Below are 20332 nucleotides of genomic sequence, written 5' to 3'. Positions count from 1 at the left end.
TTTTTTTTTTTTTCGGATCTCTGTCCTGGGAACCCAAAAGTTACACTAATATCGGGGTAGGCAAGGACTGTTGGGTCGGGTATCTGTGTATCCTCCTTAGCTTCTTTCTTCCGTTCTATCCTTTGGTGAACCATAATATGAGGTCTAGGCTAGGCCACGGGGGAGGCCTTTTCGAGTGAACGGCGGCTTGTTTGATATCCGTTTGATGCTTGTGTCCGTTTGGTGGTTCTATTTCTGTTGGGCCTTTTCTTTTCCTATTCAAGCTTCCTGTCCATGTAACCTACATAGCTCCAACTGCAGCCCTGGAACCCGTAAACTGTTATCAGCTACAAAAATATTTAATATCGATACACAAATTGTCAATAGCCCCTCTTTGATCCTACAGCCGTCACTAGACAAAGTTCAAGAATAGATCCGAGGCAGACGAAGCCCTCTCTCAAGCCAGATCATGTCGCTCGTGAACAGAAACTTAAAACTCAGGAATATTAGAAATAATGTACACTATGCTCCCCCCCCCCCAAAGCCATTTTCTCATATGCCTAAGTAAGCAAAAGAAAGCCAAACAAGGCTGGATCCAGTTATTGTTACTGCACCAATCATTCTCAGTCCTGTGTCCCCCTTTGTCTACCTAATCTGTTTTCCCATTTACACTAGGTACGACGTATGTACATACGCAGTGGATCAAGAGAAAAGAAGAGGGAAAAAAAGTTCGTGTGTATAAAGCAAAATCGAGTACGTACAGTAAGTACATCTTCATCAGGCGACAAAGGGAGAAAAAAAAAAAAAGGTTCATCTATTCGAGAGTCGACTCGACCTTTTACAATATCCACATCCATGAATGAGCTAGGGAGGGTTTATCCCGATTGAGGGAAGGTGCCCAAGGGGTTCAGTGGTCTCCGAGAGTTGGTTTCTACTAGTTGACTGACATAATTTGAGGTCGGGCGTTCCTATGTTACACTACGGCAACTATGGGGTTTGAGAATGCCGTGATTCTGTTGGGAAGGTTTCATACTTGGGGGGAAGAGGAATGAACTAGGGAGAGGTGGGAGTTGGAGTAGAGGGCTTTCTGGAGCTTACTGGTCTGCTAGCGGTGGATTTAAAACTCCCCGTTAACTAAATAATAGATAAGCAGGAAGAGACATCGCCAACACTAGAGCCGAGTAAGCTACGCATCAAGCACCAGAACTACCACCAAGGAAGGCTGGGAAGCGATGCAGGTCATGAACATGAGCTCATGGATGTCTGACATCTCACAAGCCTTTCTGCCTGGGAAGTTGGTTGGAGAGGAAGAAGTGATATCCCATGCATCATCGACAGGTGTTCAAACCAAAAAAAAAAAAAGAAAAAGAAAAAGAAAAACAGGAACAAACCCTTGTATAGTAAAAGCACCGATGTAAATAATGTGTAAATCCCAGAGTTATAAAGAAACATTTTTCATCCACCAGCCCGGAAACAAAATAAAGTAGAAAAGATGAGATATAAGAATCCAGAACCCCCAAATCTCAAATTTGATATTTTTTTTGTTTCTTTTGATTGTGATTGATGCGGTTGCCCCCTGTCATCGTCATGGCATGATAACTATATTTGCATAGCATAGCATACATAGCTTTAGTATGGTATGGTGTATCGCATATGCGAATGCGAATCGCTCAATCACCACCACAGGGTTATCATCAATAGCTTTAGCACTAGCCCCTGGCCGCAACCAACAATCCTTCCCATCCGATCCATATCCATCAGAATTCGACAGGTCGAGGGCGCGCTTAGTTCTTGGACTTCTTGGGGCCCTTGGTCTTGGCGGTACCGCGGAACTTCTTGGAGCGGTTCTTGCGCTGCTTGCCTGTATTCCGGAAGAAAATCACACATCAGCCCATGCCTTGTTTCGAAACCCAGATATACCATATCCAGAAGGGAAGGAAGTGCATACGCTGCTGTCTGCTGGGCTTCTCGATCTTCTCGGCAGCACCGATACGGACGAGACGGTAGTGAGGCTCAAACTTCTTCAGGGCTTCCTGGGAGTCGTAGACGAGGGCGAAGCCAGTGCTCTTGCCACCACCGTATTGCGTACGGAAGCCGAAGACGGAGACCTGGTCCTTGTTGGCCTTGTACAGGTCGGCGAGCTTGCCGCGGAGCTCATCCTTGGAGACGTTGGCGCGGTTGGGGTGGAGGACGTCACTGCAAATCATATTAGAGATCATGTTCAACTCGTCGTTCTTCTTTTCTTGCAAATGTTCAAATCTCCGATCCATCACTGCCGGTCCTCCTCTTAAAGATTATAGAACCCCCATAATCAATATCTCCCCAGAAAAAAAAAAATCACATCTCCAAAGTAACCCCCTCTTGACCCAAAGTTTTTCTCACGCCAACAAAATTTCATCTGCCGAAGAACAAACCGTCCCATCCCAAGTCGGCCTCGGATGCAAGATTGTGAACAGCGGACAGAGGGAAAAACAGGGAGCTTACACGACCATCTGCTTACGAGCAAGTAGGGGGTTGCGGATGAACTTGCGAGTCCGCAGGGTAACGGGAGCGTCGGCCATTATTGCGGTAGCAGCGAATATCTGCGTCGACGAGGACAGGAAGTTGGGGGGGGGGATTGTCGAAGTCGCTGTCGTTGGCGGGCTCGAAGTGGTCGGTCGTCAAATCCCAAAGTGATAATTTTGCTTGTTGTGCATGTGGGCTCGCTAAGGGCGCACTAACCCGCTTTCGGTAGGTCTATGCACGTGACAGCCTTATCCGCTATCAATTGATCGTCCCCCTCATTCTCAACGGAGTATAAAAAAAGTCCCAAAGAGAAAATATTTCTACTAAAAATGTCTCAAGATAACGAAATACATTCACTAAAGAAGCTTGCCGCACAGTACTCGCAACAACTCGACCTAACTCATCTCTCTCTCCCCAACACCTCCACCATTGTACGTCCCGACATTCAATGCGCCATCTACGAGCATATGTTCAACGAGGCCGCATTATGGCCCCTCCCACCAGTGGGCTATCGCACACGCGTTCTAAAGACGATCATAGCACGGATTGAAGAGGGAATCACCGATCCGGAGGAGGATGTACGTCCGATCCTAACCTCTACCTGTATGCAGAACCCATTTCTAGAAATACAGATAATGGTTACTTCCAACCAAGATATGCATTATTATATGTTTCTACCAATTGAACCATCCGCGCTTCATAAAATAAACCATTAACTAGTAATACCTGGATAGGAACTAAATTCTGACCTCATTGAAACTTGGACAAACCTGATCTCCCTCCCCAAACCCTCGCAAATCCAGCAAGCCCAACAACTAACCTACATTAAATACACCGCCCCCGCCACCACCACCTCTGAAGACTCCCAAACAGTGATCACTTCGGAATCGCGCGGCCTGATCTACTCCTCTGGCACTACCGGCTTCCGCACCTGGGAAGCCTCCCTCCATCTCGGAACATACCTCTCCACACCCACCGGCACAGCCCATGTGACCGGTAAACGGGTGATCGAGCTCGGCGCGGGAACAGGGTTCTTGTCAATGTATGCGGCGAAGTACCTGCGGCCGCAATTTGTGCTTGCGACGGATCGCGAGGGGACGCTGATCGAGAATATGAAGGATAGCAAAGCGAGAAATGGGCTAGGCGGGCAGTTTGGGGTCGGAGCTTGGGAATGGGGAACGCCGTTGGGGTATCAGACTGAAGATGATCCTGAGGGTGTAGCAAGGGAAGATCTGGGTTTTGATGTTGCGCTCGGTGCGGACTTGGTACGTTATGCCTCGTTATTCAAGCTATTTGGTGTTCCTGGTTCGAAGGGGTTAATGGAAAGTAGACCTATGACACAGACTTACTTCCTCTATTGTTCGCTACTCTTCATGATCTTTTTGATAACTACCGGGTCCAAGAATTCATTCTCTCAGCTACATTACGGAACCAGCAGACCTTCCAGGCGTTTCTCGATGCTTGTGGTATGTGCTCCCTTCGATAGTTCTGCTTTGGGGCAGGGTTAGGGCACTGACTATTTCGCAGACAACAACCGTTTTAAAGCAGTGCGTCTACCGTTTGAGTCGCCAGTGACGGAGGACCAGACCGGTTTTTTCCATGAGACCGGGATCCCAATTCGAATCTACCGGGTCACGAGGTAGGTAGCCTTTTCGCAAGAAATTCCATGCTCACGAGAAAGAACTTAGCTACGCTTACGAGTAGTTGAGCCTACCAATGGGTCAATGACAAACAAGTATCCTTAAGATATTATAAAGATTCTGTTATATACTGTATTGAGCCTTCCTATACAAAGCATTATATGGAAAGGGTAACAGTCTGTGATGATAATGAATATCCGCTGGGGTATCATGTAAGCAAATAGAGACGCCAAGTATGTACTCGCTAATCGATAAGGAGTGTCAAAGCCACTAGGGCTGCCCATATACGAACATGCAGCTCATCCCCGCCGTAGCATGAAAGAAAATGGTAGAAAGAAATCAAACTGTGCACAGTGGGCCAGAACACTACTGTTGATACCATCCGTGCCTCACTCTGCCAAAGTCTCCCTCAACAGGCCCTCATCGATCGCCTCCGCGTGAATAGCAAAAGGGGCTCGGGAGGTTGGCCGAAAACCCATGATTGGGCCTGTTTGGTTCACGCCAGGGTACCGATAACGCAGGCTCGGAACGGTGTCAGCCTTGGGGCCTGGCTTTCTATTCGCAGCGGATGGGGGTGTCGTATCTGGCGATACCTGCGATGTCGACGGTATTGGTTGTTCTTGGTGAGGTTTTGTGTCGCCAATGGCCGTTGTGGGTGTATTTCCCAAATGCTCTCGCATCCATCCGCCTACGCGGCGGGTGAGGGAAATTTTTCGAGTAGGTGTCCCAGTAGGGTCTGAGTGGCCACTTGTTGCTGACCCTGTCTCGGAATGCCTACTAGCAGCCATTGAAGCAAGTAGCGTTTGTGAAGACTGGTCAATTCTCGAAGGCTCTCTATTGGCGGTGACTGTGCTCGTTGAGAGAACTGGGTTGGAGAACCGATCGTTACTAGAAAAGATACGGCGCGGGACGCGAGCAGAGTAGGGCCTCGAGATATCCTCCATCCGCGATGGACGTCGACTGGGAGTATGGATGTCCATGCCTGCAACAGAAAACAAGCTCTCATGCGATTGCTTACGCCTTGAGCGATAAGGAGAAGCAAAGATATCATCAGGCGCAGGAGAAAAGGCTCTCTCAGAAGTGGCGTAATGCACGGAGTCTTCTCGTTCCTCCGGTATAACAGGTTGGTACGCATCCCCAAGACCCTTGTTGAAAACGCTATCATCCACAGGATCGACCGAAATATCCGTTTCAGGAGATCGAAAACTAGTATCGTAGAAGCTGCTTCTTCGTCGACTAACCCTTAATGGCGAAAAGGCTGTGCTGTCGGGGCTAGTAGCTCGCGAGGAATCAAACCCACGCTCTACTCTATCAAATATAGACGATGACCGATACCCGGATTGCGGTGAGCTTGCTATGGACTCAGCTCCAGGCGACTGCGAGGACCAGCGTTGAGAAGCCGAGGGAATCTGTACGGGGGGCTGAGACATCATAGTGGACGCAGAAGAATGAGAAGACTGCGATCGGTGCGTAGGTTTGCGAGCTAATTTTGTACCAGAAGGAGAGTGGACAGTATTTGGATGCCCCCAGGTGTGCCTGTTCTTGGAACGTCGGAAAAGTGCGGGTCTCTCCTTTTTGATAGCCGGCGTGTGATAATGGTGGTGAATGTGAAACTCTTGCGGTGCCCGACGCGGTTCCTTGGACTCAAGTTCCTGACTCAATGTCGGTGCAAGTTGTGGTACTTGCCCATCGCCTTCTGTCATGGGGACCAACTGGTGTGAAATGATCTGATCCCGCAGACACTGCACCTCTTGATTTGAACTCTCTAGCAATTCCCGCAATTCAACGATTCCCAATTGTAAATTGGCATTATCCTGTAATATGTCCCGGACAAAGCGGGACACCACGGTTCCGCCGTGACTCCTGCCCAAGTCATGAGTCGCCGCGGCTCCCTTTAGCCGTCTAGCAGCACCATCCAGCTCCCGTTCAACGGTCCGTTTTCGCTCCATACGCTGGACTGCTTCGGTATGGCGTTCGCGTTCCTCTCGTGCCTCCTTCTCAATGCGGTCGATTTGATCATGAAGATCTCTTAAAGTATTTTCCGCCTTCTTCCATCGCTGGACCGCCGATCTTGACTCTTCTTCAGCTGACTCCAGGCTCTCATAGAGCTTAGATTGTTCATTCTCCATCTGAACCAATTGGGCGTCGAGGTCAGCTGCACGGGCAGCTGACACCGTCACTTTGCGAAGCTCAGCTTCAGAATGCTCTAGTCTAACTTCAAGAGACTTGGTATGAGAATCTGCATCAGCAACAGCTTTGTTCAAAGCGTCCAGCTGCTCTAACAGCCCGCGGTTCTCTTCGATGATGCGGGCATTTTCGACCTGCACCTCACGTTTCTCGCGTTCCAGGTTCTCGATACTTGTGAGGAACCGACGACGATCCTCCTCAGCCTCGGCCATGTAGGATTCATGGCGATGTAGTAAAGCCTGTAATGCAAAAGTTAGTGACGACGAGTTCGTTGAAGCGAACGCCGTAACAGCGTTATCTTGGAAGGCAGCCATGACGGACAACAACACAATGGGAGAGGATGGGAGACCTAGCGGTCGTTACAGTCGCCATGGGTGACACGAGGTTGACAGGTCGTCTCTCGCTCCCTTTTTTGCCTTTTCTCAATAACGGCAGCCCGACGTCCTTTCGCAAAGGTAACGGAAGGAGGGTCCAAATTCCAATGGAGTACAAACAATGTGACAGGGGGAAAGTAAAAACAGACTGTGGGGGCTGCGAGTATGACGATCTATGTACTCTCAAGGAACCCCAAGTATGTACAAGTACAAAGTATGCTGACAGACATCTAGCCATGAAGACAAAAAAGCAAAGGAACGGGTGCCATAAATATGGATGCATCGAAGATAACGGAATGATGACGCAGAGGCCTGATTTCGACCCAAAGCGCCGACAAAAGGAACGTACCTGACCCAATCGAGCAGCCGTAGCGAGATCCTTTTCCAACCCCTCCAGGGCCAGATTATTGTGCTGCAGGAATGTACAGTCATTACGGCCACAGCAACAGCGCAGAGCCGTCGGAGTGGATGAGGAGTGGGTAGGAATGCATGGAACCTGACTAGCAGGAACCGGGCTATGCGGACGGGATGCCATGGCTGGGATTAGAATGCGACTTTGCCCAAGACTGTGTGTGAGTTGGCACCCCCTGGAGTGGCTAGCTAGAGCGGAGGCGCCAAATCATCGAGCTGAGCTGTCGATTCCCAGTGGATCTGAGGGGTCAATGAGGGGTGGAAGTGAGATCAGTACATCTCCACCATAAAACTCAGTTGAAAAGCCATGTAAAGGAAAACCTCCGATGGCTATTGTGAATGGATCGTAGTTGACAGTCGTAAACTATGAATGGAAAGGTAACTTGGAACGAGTGAAGAGTGGTTTTATTTGGCAGAGAGAGAAAAAGGCGGAGAAGACTGTCGATAAGGCTTCCATCGGAGCGCTGATTGGCTACAAATAGAATTACAGTCACACACGGTTCTTTACCCGCAACTTTTCACGTGTTACGCAGATGATAGTGGGTATCACTCGCCTCATTTACATTACCATTACTTGCAGGTACTGTACTGGAGGAACGAAAATATTGAGGTAGTACTACCTGTTCGTCTACCTTGCAGTGATGAGACACATGGATGTAAGGGAAAAAAGAAATAAACCACTTATCGCCTCACAGTTGTCATGAAACCACGCAACATGATTCTGACCTACATAAGCCTGCTCACAGGCCAAGTTGGTGGTAGGCGATGGACCCGACTAGACCAACTTAGTAGTAAGCCTTCCCAGATCGTCACTGATGTGCAGCCACGAGTGGAGTGACTCTGGTAGAAATCGGAACATAAGATACCACAATTCACCACTCGTGGTAATTCTTCCGGATCATCATCCGTATGCGCCTCCACGCACATTGCCTTTGGTAAGAGAAAAAATTTTTTTTAAAACAAACTCTATCGATTGAATTTGGAATTGAATTGGGAAATTATTACCAGTCATGGCTACTACTGTATGTACCTGTAGCGTCATACTTATCTAGGTTCGTGTATATGAACACAGCAAACTCAAAAGTATCTCAGGACGACGATCAGATCAACTTGACCAGAAAGTAAAAAAAAAAAAAAAAAGAGTCAAGACAGAGGAGTTGTGCAGGGCCACCAATAGACATTCAGGGAAAAGGAAAAAGGAAAAAGGATTAAAAAAAAAAGAAAGGAAGAAAAGGTTACCAGTCTTCATGTGCCACGTTCACAGAATAATCAAGTGATCAGTCCCAAACATGCTGCTGAAGGATTCAAAGCAGAAAATCATTTCGCACATTAATAAACGCCCCAGCGCCGCCTTCTTCACTGATTTCATTGACCAGCACTTCTGTCTGTTGGTAAAGCCGCTCCAGAGCAGCTGATGATGATTTGCCAAGTGAAACTACACGTAGGTTAGTCGGGATCCACTTCGCACGAACAACAGATGATCTGAGGGAAGTACCTAAAATCGCCGAATTCAACTCCTCTGCAACGGCAATGCGGCCTGCAGGGTCCAGGTAATGCCCGTGGACTGACTGCTTCGGATCAGGATACGCCACCAACGAGAAAATGTCATCCAGCATCTTCTTGTTCCCTCCGCGCTCGTCATTCGGATAATCTAGACGTAATTGTTGCCCATACTGGACGGCTTCGGTGAGGAGCTCGTTGAACTTCGCAGCGTTTTCGGGCTCTTCCGTATCCATTCCGTCGGCGTTCCAGCCGCCACCGTGGTGCACCTGTTCGTCAAGCTCCATCTCCTCGTCGAAAATGGCACTGCCATCAGCAAGACCATTAGATGACTTCTCTCTCTTCGATGCAGCCCAGGAGGGCTCGTTGCATCTACGCATCATTTCCAAAAATTTCCGACATCGTAACTTGAAGTGAATATGAGGGAAGTTCTGCAGAACATTGGCGTAATAAGCATTAGTATACTTCAGTGCCTTGTCGATATCGCCATCCAATATCGCTGCTCGAATTTCTGCGTAGAGTTAGTGCAAATTATCTAATAAAGTCGGGAACGCCGCACTTTGCCGGTTGATCGCTTCAACATCTTCCTCTACCTCATACTTCTTCAGTGGCTCCGTACGCCCATTTTGCAGCGCTGCCGACTCTGCAGCGACCTCTTCTGCAAAAGCCCGAGCCGTTTCAACATATCCGTCATGAGCCAGGAACTGTGCAACCAATTCTTGGAGCAAGGCAGACTCATCTAAGGGTGGCTGTAGGTTAGCGGTGCTGGTAGCACGAATCTCTGAGTGAATGGCAAATTTCTCTTTCTGCATTTGATCAGTAATATTCATACTGCTGACAAGATGCACGCTACACACCTTAACCATGCCATCAATGTCGAACATGAACGGGTGTTGGCCGAAGTTTGCCGCCAAATGCACAGGGGGCTGTTTTTTCATCCCCACCGAGGGGTAGACCTTTAGGTTTCGCAATTCCCGAAAGGCATTACCTAGCTGTCGTTAGCTTTCATTGAGATTTTTCCCTGTCGCGAGGTCATTACCCAGAAATACGCCATTTTTAGTGAAAAATGCACAACCCGTCGAAAAATTGACACCGCAGCCCACGGTATCGTTTACACCAAAGGTAGGACCGTATTGTCGTCCTTGCCCTTGACTTTCACCGAAAAATGACTTGCCATCGTCACCATGGTACGCCCAGGATTCTTGCTCCCATCCCGGGAGACGCTCAATCGACGCTTTATTACTGGAGAACCCGATCCCGATCATTCTGTTACGGTAAGTATATCTCCCAGAAAAGAAAATACGGACAGATAAATGGAAGAGAAAAGGAAGACAATCATATCCTTCTAAAAATGATGTGAACATACCCCTCCTTAGGTTTGGATAAAATCGTAATTTCAAAATAGTAGATCCCGCATTGCGGCGGCATCGGGTTATCCGCACGCACGGCAGCAGCTTCATGGTCGTGTTTATTGACTGGGCCAGTATACTGGACCTCCAATCCCCCGCTTGTGAGCTCCAGACCAGAATATTTGTCTCCATCATTCCACTGTGAAGGAAGCGGCATAACGTGTTCGTCATCGCCAGGGGGTTCCCTCTCGATGATATCATAGGTCATCCCACGATGGGATGGTGTTATACGCGGCAAGCTCGCCTGGCTGGAGGAGGTAGAAATGGGATTCGACGTTGACGAAGAATAAAGTGCATCCCGTTGGGACGCCAGCTTGGCTCGACGGGCTGCATCGAGGCGGGAGATGTACCTGGAGTTGCGCAGGTATGATGGTGTAAATGAAGACGATGCAACGTCGGAGAAGCTGCCGGGATTTTGAGGGAAGGGATCAGAACGAGTGAAGCTGGCGTATTTCCGGGAATAAGGAGGAAGTGTATCGCCGGACGACATCCTCCATGGGGAGTTCATCTGCATGTCTGCATCCAGGTCTGCGGATGGCCTCAGATGGCGGCCGTCGGGATGAAATGGTGGGGGGTAAGAAGTGGAGTTCGAAGGAAGCAGTTGCGAGAACGGACCACTGTTGCTTGGTGGCGAGAGCGCAGTTCCAGACAGGACGGAAGCATAGGATGAACGACGGGGGATGGTAGAGAGGCTTGGGCCGGAATATGTGGTGGCTACAGGAGCTCCTCGAGCTCCACTGGACGGGGGAAATGGTGCATCGGTCATATTGGAGTCGTTCGTTGGATGGAGCCAAAGCCAACGGCGGGCGGGTACTTAGTGATGAGCGGGGAGGGTCGACGAACATACACAACACTCTCACGCGAGCGGCTCTCGAAGCTCGAATGACTGAGGCGATAGTGAAATGCGTAGCATTTGTCAACGTTTATCGATAACTTGCTTCGTCTATATTTTCTGCGTCTTCTTTTGCTCTTTTGTCTGCGTTCTTTTGGATTATGGTCTCTCGGACGGGTCACTTGGTTTTCCGTAAACGGCAGTGGAGCACAACAACCAGAAGCCTAATATTCGCTGTTGACTCTATAAAAAAAAGTACCTCAAGACGATCTCTCGTTGGTATCGGAATATTTGAAAGAGTAATAAGATCACCCAATCTAGGAAAAGACTGGGATTCGCAGTTACAATGAAGTTGGGAAGAGACCAGATAATGGGAATTTAGGAAGCGTCTTGTGTGACGGGAAAGGGGAGGAGAGACAATAATGCCTCAGGAAGTTGTCTGATTCCGTACTACAAGGGAAAGAGTCACGGGGCCACGGGTTTCAGTCTATTCGTTTACTAAGAGGAAAAAGAACATGATGGCATGACAGGAATGTGGCTGCGGGGGGAGGGAAGGGAAAAAAGCACGGGCGCCCAGAGCTTCTGGAGAAGAGTAAAGAAAAAAGTATTCATAGGTACATCGACCTCCATGATGTATGTACTAGTACTTTATTACTACTGGTACTGACTGCACTTTCAATGAGGAGAGATGAGGGGGGTACCCTCTACTACCACCTTTCATTTAACCAGCTATGGCTCTACCAAATTGGGTCTGGGATTAGAGTACTCATGAGCGCACTACTACTATATATCCATGCAACAAGATTCCTCTGACGGTGTCCGCATATCCCAGCATATTCAGTATGATTTGCTGAGACCCCCTCCTAATAACTATGCATCCATCATCCGGCTTAGGCTAGCTAGCAGCTGATCTGTTCCTCTCTGGTCAGCAATCACTCCTACAATTACCGGCCACCAGAACGGCTAGGGTTTCGGGTTCGTTCCAGATGAGATGTTACATCAAATATTGAAAATACCACTATCATCTCTTACATTCATGGCTGGCCAAGAGAGGAAAAGAATGAACCCTACGGAGTAGAATCGGTCGATCTAAGAAAACGTGAATATCAAACTCGTTCATTCTAGATGAATCACTTTGAATCGTAAATTCCTTGCCTACCCTACTGATACGCCGAGTAAGCAACCCGGTTGCATCTGTAGATCTATTCCCAACGTTTTCCTGATACAATAAACATCCCCCACATGACCTTGGTAGAGGGGGTAACTCGGATCTTGCGTAAAATCCCAAATCCAGCAAACATAATAGTACAAACAAAGAACTATAGTGGGACAAAGACAAATAAAAAGGCGATTGAGCGTGCAAACTCTGGCGTACAAAGCCAGGAGCAGGTGATACTTCTCTGTCAGTGGTTAGTTATATGACAGCGAACAAAGAGGTAGCCCAGTATGGGAGCGAAAGATAGAGAATTTCCCAAACGCCAATCCAAACCATAAATAGGTTGAACATGTAAACAACGCTCCAGAAACCATGGAAAATGAAAGATAGAGTGAAAATAATGTACACGAATGATGATGGCCGAATCAGATTATGGGTTTGAGCCTATGCGGCCATAGCAATGGCAGGTGAAGATGCCTCTGCGATATTCGGAGGGACCGGGGTTAGGTCTCCATCACCGGAGTTGCTCTTCTCGCTAGGAACTCCGCTGGCGCTTTGATTCGCCTTGCTATCGCTATCACCGGTCTCCAAGACAGACTCCTTACTTTCGCCATTGTCGTCTGTTTTCTGAGGTCGAGGAGTTCGCCAGGTCGGCAACTGCCACTGGATTCCAGTGAAGCTTTTCAGTTGCAAAGACTTGCGTTCCCATTTGCGGCATGGAGCACCCGAACGATCAAGGGCGCGAAGGCCGGCATTAATGGCGCCGGTGTTGGCTTTGGGGCCCAACCTATGGGATGCTGCAATTTTGATGGGTTCGGAGGTACCGTCATCACTATTCACCCCCAAGTTAGCATGTGCCGTTTGTAGTGTCAGCTAGGGAGACAACAAAGACTTACAGTCTAGGCTTCTTCTTCGGACCAGGCTTTCCTCTCGGCTTAGGAGTTGTCTCGCTTATCTGGTTCAGAGCTCGTTTGACTCCAGGCTTAGGACCAGGTACACCTTTGCGACGGGGGGTGTCAGCAGCCGAAGTGCCCGCGGCCGGTGTAGATGCAGCATCCGATGCATTGTCGGACGGAGGGATAGGTGCTTCCACGGAAGATGACGCCGGGGAGGAGGGTTCCTTCTCCTTGACGGGGGAGACGGCTCTAGACTCGTCGTCCTTGATGCTACTCTTCTTCCTGTCCTTAACCTCTGGGGGAGGAGGACTGGCAAAGTGACTTAACAAGTCCGACGAGAGCTTGAGTACAACGACCCCTTTCGAAGAGGGCCCAGACCGACTGGAGCGACCGTTGGTGGCAGTAGCAGCGGGCATTTCAGCTCAATGGATAATCTGCCGATGTCGATTTTAAGAGGCTAGGGTAGAAGAAATGACAATTAGCCCCGATGGGTGTGAAGGGGAAGTAAAAGCCGTTGAGACGCGGAGTGGCAGTGTTGGTGGACGGTAGAAAGTTGGATATTATTTAAATGGCGATTGTGACGTGGGTGACGGACAAGTTGGTTGGTTGGAGAAGTGGTTCCAGACGTCAAACGCGGCGGCGCGACTTGGTCAGGGTGAGGCAAAAGTTTGACAAGGCTGATGGAGACAAGAGGAGCGAGGCACGAGTGACATAGTCCGGTTGGATAGTGACGATGATGAAGCGGGATGGTAGAGGATAGGAGAGGAGGAAGAGAGGGAGAGGGGCGGAGGGAAAGAAAAAGGACGGGGGATGGAAGAAAGGGATGGGGATGCGCCGTGTGGTGGTTTCATTGTTGGTGTGTGTTCATCTCGTCTACTAAGAAGGGAACAGCCAGACTTTCACACGCTCTCTCTGTTCTGTGCGGTCAGTCCAGTGACTGTCCAGGAGACGAGAAGCTGAACCTTCTGCGGACCGAATCACCCTAGGAATTTTACCGCCCTCGCGTCTCGTACCGTTTAATACGCGTGGCTCCCGTGGCTCGGGGTTAGGGAAACGTCATCGGTCGGGGGTTCCTGACTGTATGGGACGTTTAATTCAATTCATTCTATACTACCTAGGTCATCTATTAACTATGCCTATACAGTACATATTCTTTAGTATACGTATCTATTAATATTTCTTTTTTTTTTATCTTACCCTTGCTGATTGATTTCTAATTTTGCTAACTGACTGGGTTCAATAAACACTTTACTATCCACGAACAATAGTCTCATTCCCTAGACAGAGGAAGTGGACTCCTCACCATGCTCCATGCCCAGCCGAGTTAAATTAAGTCGTTCCATTCATCCTAAAATCTGAGAAAGAAGTGGGAAAGTATTGAAAGTAATACATACCTATCCATCCTACCGAGGAACAAAAAAAGAAAAGAAAACGAATGAACCGTATATCTATAATCAGACTCGTATCCACCTTACAAGTTACAACTTTTTTTTTTTTCTCTTCCCATCGATCAAGTTATGGATCGCCAGTCCCGCTTATTAGTGAGGTAGACTTTTTGGCACGAACTTCCACCGCTTCCGTCCGGGTTTATTTCGCAGGTATGTAGTACGGGTATTCATTTCTAACAAGTAATTACCGATCCAAAAGTTGAAAAGGACTATACAGTAAAGAGACTCGTTCGGGGGATGACCTAACCTGGATCATTCGTACCCTTTTACCAGGATAGAGACCTTCTATACAGAGTACTCGACATAACACCTGATATCTACGCATAGACTACAGAATACGAGACCGATGATATGTCTACACTATTAAGTGGACCGAGTAGAAACATCCGTTGTGTTTGTGTTGTCAGATGATAGACCTAAAATGTCTGGGGGCACATATGATGTTGCCTATTCAGGAAACTAAAACGACTACCTACGTGACTAGTACTAAGTAAAAAGGTAGTAAGACTTGAACCAAGAAATCCCTCCCGACCGGTTCGCCACAAACGGAACACAATCACACAAGGCACTCGAATTACTAAATCAGAAAACCGCGCAATGGCCGGGAAACGGGCTTAATGTCCGGGTTATCCGTTCCCATTGATAATCCCCAACCGCCGAGAGTTATTCGCTCAAGTAATCGAACGAGATAGGAATTAAAGGGCTCAATATTAATCCGAGTCCATGGAACCTGCAAGTTGGGGCGAAATTGCCTCACCTCCCATCTCACATCAGATCTTTCAATGTACAATATCAAATACTATCGGTGCCCATCTACGGCGAGAATATCAATCTCTATAACAAAACATGACCTGTAATGAGCTTATCAGATATAATACTGCCGAGTCACTTGAATTCATGTACAATTAACCGCCCATCCCCAACTCCAGCGCTAATCGGCCTTCTTGTCTTGCCTTTTCCGTTCAATCACCTCCCCGACAGCTTGCTGCACCCCTGGACTAGCTCGTACACTGCTCAGGACTAACCCCTCCTTCATGCCCTTGCGCAGCATGGCAACGCTCTCCCGATCGCCTTTAAACGGCGCAAATCCCAGCTGCAACAGCCGCGTCGACTCGCCATCTGTAGCCCGAGAGAGCTGAGCTAATTGCGCGAGGCGCTGCATGGTCTGCGGGTGGATACGCTCACCCGCTGCGGAAGACGACCCTTTGCTGACCTCTGGCGGTGTCACCTGCGAAATAAAGATATGTAGCATTACGGAGGCACGTTGCGCAAGAGTCAAGATCTGAAATGGTAGGAGATAGAAACTTGGCGTCTTCGTGGAAATGCCCAGCAACTTTTGTAGCTCCACAGGGATATAAGATGCAGGGAAGAATAACGCTCTTGGCTGCGTGATCAAAGCTAGTTCAAGAGTGATCAAGGCAGCGAAAGTAAAGAAGCGCCACTGTGCACGGTTAGGAGGGGACAAGCAGCAACAGAAGGTGATCACTCACATAACGACCCCAGTTGGACCACCAGGTGAAGTTCAAAATGATAATGGTCACGAATCCTCCCACATACTGCGGTATCGACCGCTGTAACCCCCTAAACAGAAAGTCTTGCACGGTCTTGACATTACCCCAACCAAGAATATCGGGTCCAAATCTATCATATGCAAACCGCTTCGCAGGATCCAGTAAGGTCTCTTGCGCCAACTTTAAATATACAAAGTAGTCGTCGGAAGGAGTGCCATCCCCTTGGTTAAACTTGTCTGGATGATGCTGCGCAGCAAGGCGCCGGAATCGCGATTTAATAGTCCTATCATCGGCTAGTGGAGAGACCCCAAGAGCTTTGTAAAAATCACCGGCAGCCTGGACCCGATGAAATGTCTCATAGAGCGTGTAAAGGAGATAGCTTGTCACAACCAGCATAAAGATGCGACGGCGATGTCGGGCATAGCGCGGAGAGGGGGGTTGGGGTCGAGGTTCACCCGCGCGAATGGTAATTCCGTAGTAAATATTCTGAACTATGGAAGTCGCATACTATATCCCACGTTGTCAGTAATGGCCATAACGTGCTGCGTGGAGCTTAACGGGAACCTGGGGAGGAAAGGTGAAGATAACACTCACATTTGGTAGAAATGCCCAACCAGCAAGAGACAACAGAGAAGCCATGGAGATATTACAGTCCCGTGCTTGTAGGCAGCACGGGAAATCAACCACTTTTAATTTTATACAAAAGAGTTAGCGCCATGAAGCACTATCGCATGTTGTCTTCTTCCATGGAGTTGTGACTTGACGCCTGCCTTGAAACTTACCGCCCCAATCACCGCCTTCTATTTCCCCACATGAGCAAAGAAGGAAAAGAGAAAAAAAAAAAAAAGTTCTCGACATCTGAAAAATAATCGGATATCAATTCTCGAAGATACTCCACAGGCGCACCCATTGCGCCACGATCGAACACAATGGCCGTCGACGCGATGGAAATCGATTCGGACCAGGTCCCAATTGCCGTACCTTCCCCTGAAAAAGAGCGCAAGCGCAAGCACAAGAACAAGGATGTATCATCCTCATCCCCGTCAAAGAAGAAGCGCAAGCACGAATCGAGCCAATTCACCGACGAAACTGCCGCTCATGACAGTGAAAAGAAGAAAAAGAGCAAGAAGTCTAAGGATAAGGCGAAGATCAAACAGGCTGGCACAGAAGAAACAGCAATTCCAGGCTCGCCTTTTGTTCTGACCACCGCAACACTCTATCTTCCTCTATCGCCCATCTCGATTTCCCCGACTCATGCTAAAGCCTCCCTTCTGGCGGAACATCTCTCCCCTCTCCTTCTTACTTACTATGCTCCCCTTCAAGGAATCGTTCTGGCCTACTCTGATGCCTCGATATCGAGTACTCCGCCATCCCCATCTACGTCCTCTGATCCCGCAGATCCCAACCCGAAACCATTAACACTCGCCAAGACAGCAGGCGAATACGGTGTGCTGTACGTTTACCTGACTGCAACATTTCTGGTTTTCCGGCCACAGAGAGGTCAAATTCTCGAAGGATGGGTCAACGTCCAGTCCGAAGGCTTCCTGGGCGCCGTTGTGCTCAACCTCTTCTCCGTCGGTATTGAGCGCAAGAGACTCCCCACGAACTGGAAATGGGTCCCACCAGGTGAAGAAGGCAGCGTTAGCGGAGACCAGCAAAAAACAACCACCGCATCCGAAGATGATGAATCCGAACCGTCTGCCTCCTTCGATCAAGAAAAAGAGCACTTCAATCCCGTCTCGTTGGCAAACCCCGTCTCCGACACCCTCAATGAAGAAATCAATGCTGAGGACGACGAGTCTGCTGCAGAGGGCTACTTCCAGTCTGTATCTGGTCACCGTGTACGCGGCACTGTCCGTTTCCGAGTCGTCGATGTCGACGTCATCCCCGGTTCGGAGCGCGATCGCAGTTTTCTTAGCATTGAGGGCACGATGCTCTCCCCGGAGGAGGAAGCCAGAGTGCTTGAAGATGAGCGTAACGGTATCTTGACCACGTCTGCCACCCCACGGAGGGGACTTAGTCAAGAACCCCGGGTTTCCATGTCCGGCGCACTAGCAGCGCCATCGGTAGCTGCTATCCCAGAACCAGAAACTCCCAGCAAGACCAAGGAGCCGAAGGCCGAGAAGGAGAAGAAATCCAAATCATCCAAGTCCAAGAAGAAAGAAAAGAAGGAGAAATGATCTATGAATCGAGTTTAACTCTGAGCTTACTCCGTCTCGATTAAATTCAATCAAGTTATGTTTGTGTATAGAAGTTAGCATTTCATGTTCTATATTATTATTATTATCATGTTGGGCGTTAGAGGGAGAAATCAAAACTTATTCTGGAAGTATATATGCGACCCTTACGGAAGATATATATCCGCGTGATGAACTTCTTATACAAAGCTGGACCAATCGACAACGCTGGCTTTTTGATCAAATGGTGCAACAAGCTGACAATATATATAAATCGGTGACCATGCAAACCTTTACAAATTCAGCTAACCAGCTCACTCATGAATTGAAAACAACCAAGGAACTGTACTATTGCGAGCGGTCTATATTATTTAAATCTTGACACCCTCCGGCAATCCTACTTTCAAGACATCAACACCATTCTCAATCTGCGACTTAGACGGCATATTCTTCCGGCGCATCAACTCCGCACACTTCACCATAATGGGATCCATGCCCATTGTCGCAACAGCGACCACTGTATCGCCCTTACAGTAGTACGCGGCGAACTTGGCGTTCTCGGGCTCACCCTTCAAAACGAGGCTATCCCAGCCGTTGGGGGTATTACCGCAGTACCGCAACTGAGCGCCCACGGCAGACCAGAAAATTGGGATGAAGGCCTTCGGTTTCAGGGATTGTAACGATGAGGCTGAGTTTGCGAGGCTATGAACAATAGCGCGGGCGACGCCGCGGCCAGCATTTTGCGCAACGTTCCAGTGTTCGATGCGAGTGTGGGTGCCCTTTGGGTCCGTCCCGGGGCCATGATAAGGGTATGTGGCAATGTCACCGATGGCAAAGACATGGTTGTCTAAACCAGGGACAGCGAAATGCTCATCAGTTCTGATTGAACCGTCATTCTCTAAAGTAATGGCCTGATTGTTTTTGAGGAAGTCGGTTGCTGGACGTACGCCGACACCCAAAATGACTAAGTCGGCTTCGAGGACGGTACCGTCGTTGAGATGGACAGCCCCGACCTTGCTGGAGTCCGAACTAGAAGGTGTGGCTTTCGCAACGCCGGCCTGCAGCTTGAATTTGACACCCGCCTTCTCCAGATTACCTTGAATGATTCGGCCGACCTCCTCACCCAGGACGCGTTCCATAGGGGCATTTTCTTGACCGACAATGGTGACATCGTTCTCTTTGGCGAGTGCGTTGCCCACCTCCATACCAATGAATGAACTACCAATGACGACTATCTTCTTGTTCTTCTCGCCTACTGCCTTGAGGATGGACTGTACATCGGTGACAAAGCGCAGGAGGAAGATGTTGCCTAATTCATTGAAGCCTTCCACGGGGAGAGTGCGTGGCACACCACCAGTAGCAAGTACCAGCTTGGTGTACGGGTATGTCTTGCCCGACTTAGTGGCCACAGTCCTCTTGTTGAAGTCCACCGACGTCACTTCATCAGTGACCGTTTCGACGGAGACGCTCTCGTACCACTCACGAGGGCGCCACTCGATCTTCGAAGGATCTGAGATCAGAGCTTTGGACAACTTGGTTCTGTCAATAGGCAGATTGGGCTCTCGAGAAATGATGGTGATGTCACCCTTGTATTTCAACTCGCGAATGGCCTCGACGACACCAAAAGTACCGCTTCCACTGCTTGGTGTTAGATCTACTGCCACTAGGAATGATGCATACGTTCAGAGATCTTACCCTCCTACAATGACTAACTTCTCTGGAGCGGACGCACTGCACCGGGCAACCGGATCCCTTTGACCGGACTTAATGGTCGACTCCTCTCCCTTGATATAGACCGCACCATTCTTCTCGAAGACTTCAAACTTATGCAAAGCCTTGGGAGCGGGTGCGTCCTCAACATCACCGGTGCTGATATTAAAGCATGCTACGGATAATAATCAGTCCACAATGTCCTCTCAACCAAAGCCAAACGTGGCAGACTTACCTCCATGCCAGGGGCAGGTAATCCGTCCCTCCGGAGCAACAACACCAAGTTTCAATGGCGCTCCGTAGTGGGTACATCTAGGACTCATGGCATGAAATTGACCTTCATAGTTCACCACTAGGACCTTACCATCCTCTATGCCCTCCACTTCGGACTCCACCTTGTCCATTTCCTTGATGTCCGCCAGGGATGAGATGTCCTTGAGTTTGTATTCTTGTGCCATTTTTGCTGTGGTGTGTGAGAGTTTACAAGATCGTGTTGAAGAGAATGGCCGACTATGGATGGAAGTTTTCTCGGTAGGTAGTATGAGACGTCTAAACGGGAATGGGGTAGATGGAGAGCAAATGGAAGAAGACGATGAT

At 48.9% G+C, this 20332-nt stretch overlaps 8 protein-coding genes across 8 annotated transcripts; 2 read left to right on the top strand and 6 right to left on the bottom strand.

Annotated features, from left to right (window-relative positions):
- Nucleotides 1–1347: 1347 nt before the first annotated feature.
- On the bottom strand, nucleotides 1348–2627 carry BDV27DRAFT_135695 (40S ribosomal protein eS24). Its single transcript, XM_032068596.1, has 3 exons — nucleotides 2464–2627; nucleotides 1928–2175; nucleotides 1348–1840 (listed from the first exon to the last, which is right to left on the bottom strand). The coding sequence occupies exons 1-3, from the start codon at nucleotides 2538–2540 to the stop codon at nucleotides 1764–1766; spliced, it is 402 nt and encodes a 133-aa protein (XP_031922828.1). The 5' UTR covers nucleotides 2541–2627; the 3' UTR covers nucleotides 1348–1763.
- Nucleotides 2628–2813: 186 nt separating this feature from the next.
- Nucleotides 2814–4059, top strand: BDV27DRAFT_149325 (protein-lysine N-methyltransferase; the record flags this gene model as incomplete). The annotated part of the gene is made up of 3 exons (XM_032071027.1): nucleotides 2814–3062; nucleotides 3219–3950; nucleotides 4012–4059. The coding sequence occupies 3 exons, from the start codon at nucleotides 2814–2816 to the stop codon at nucleotides 4057–4059; spliced, it is 1029 nt and encodes a 342-aa protein (XP_031922827.1).
- Nucleotides 4060–4211: 152 nt separating this feature from the next.
- BDV27DRAFT_135693 (uncharacterized protein) lies at nucleotides 4212–7471 on the bottom strand. The gene is made up of 2 exons (XM_032068595.1): nucleotides 7035–7471; nucleotides 4212–6550 (listed from the first exon to the last, which is right to left on the bottom strand). Exons 1-2 carry the CDS (start codon nucleotides 7218–7220, stop codon nucleotides 4514–4516), a joined length of 2223 nt encoding a protein of 740 aa, XP_031922826.1. The 5' UTR covers nucleotides 7221–7471; the 3' UTR covers nucleotides 4212–4513.
- Nucleotides 7472–8219: 748 nt separating this feature from the next.
- On the bottom strand, nucleotides 8220–11428 carry BDV27DRAFT_135687 (putative Ran-binding protein (RanBP10)). Its single transcript, XM_032068594.1, has 6 exons — nucleotides 9963–11428; nucleotides 9636–9862; nucleotides 9454–9584; nucleotides 9156–9402; nucleotides 8592–9107; nucleotides 8220–8531 (listed from the first exon to the last, which is right to left on the bottom strand). The coding sequence occupies exons 1-6, from the start codon at nucleotides 10769–10771 to the stop codon at nucleotides 8401–8403; spliced, it is 2061 nt and encodes a 686-aa protein (XP_031922825.1). The 5' UTR covers nucleotides 10772–11428; the 3' UTR covers nucleotides 8220–8400.
- A 920-nt stretch (nucleotides 11429–12348) lies between these two features.
- On the bottom strand, nucleotides 12349–13470 carry BDV27DRAFT_50589 (uncharacterized protein). The gene is made up of 2 exons (XM_032076797.1): nucleotides 12890–13470; nucleotides 12349–12825 (listed from the first exon to the last, which is right to left on the bottom strand). The coding sequence occupies exons 1-2, from the start codon at nucleotides 13303–13305 to the stop codon at nucleotides 12438–12440; spliced, it is 804 nt and encodes a 267-aa protein (XP_031922824.1). The 5' UTR covers nucleotides 13306–13470; the 3' UTR covers nucleotides 12349–12437.
- A 1707-nt stretch (nucleotides 13471–15177) lies between these two features.
- BDV27DRAFT_135683 (J domain-containing protein) lies at nucleotides 15178–16571 on the bottom strand. The gene is made up of 3 exons (XM_032068593.1): nucleotides 16443–16571; nucleotides 15828–16355; nucleotides 15178–15778 (listed from the first exon to the last, which is right to left on the bottom strand). The coding sequence occupies exons 1-3, from the start codon at nucleotides 16485–16487 to the stop codon at nucleotides 15269–15271; spliced, it is 1083 nt and encodes a 360-aa protein (XP_031922823.1). The 5' UTR covers nucleotides 16488–16571; the 3' UTR covers nucleotides 15178–15268.
- A 161-nt stretch (nucleotides 16572–16732) lies between these two features.
- BDV27DRAFT_135682 (DNA-directed RNA polymerase I subunit RPA43) lies at nucleotides 16733–18150 on the top strand. Its single transcript, XM_032068592.1, has one exon. The coding sequence runs from the start codon at nucleotides 16778–16780 to the stop codon at nucleotides 18026–18028; it is 1251 nt and encodes a 416-aa protein (XP_031922822.1). The 5' UTR covers nucleotides 16733–16777; the 3' UTR covers nucleotides 18029–18150.
- A 246-nt stretch (nucleotides 18151–18396) lies between these two features.
- Nucleotides 18397–20193, bottom strand: nfr1 (putative AIF-like mitochondrial oxidoreductase (Nfrl); the record flags this gene model as incomplete). The annotated part of the gene is made up of 3 exons (XM_032071026.1): nucleotides 18397–19663; nucleotides 19721–19910; nucleotides 19971–20193. 3 exons carry the CDS (start codon nucleotides 20191–20193, stop codon nucleotides 18397–18399), a joined length of 1680 nt encoding a protein of 559 aa, XP_031922821.1.
- Between the last annotated feature and the right edge of the window lie 139 nt (nucleotides 20194–20332).

This window comes from Aspergillus caelatus (genome assembly GCF_009193585.1).
Source record: "Aspergillus caelatus strain CBS 763.97 unplaced genomic scaffold BDV27scaffold_247, whole genome shotgun sequence".
NCBI classification, from domain to species: Eukaryota; Fungi; Ascomycota; class Eurotiomycetes; order Eurotiales; family Aspergillaceae; genus Aspergillus; species Aspergillus caelatus.
This window is presented reverse-complemented; position numbering and strand designations above follow the sequence as displayed.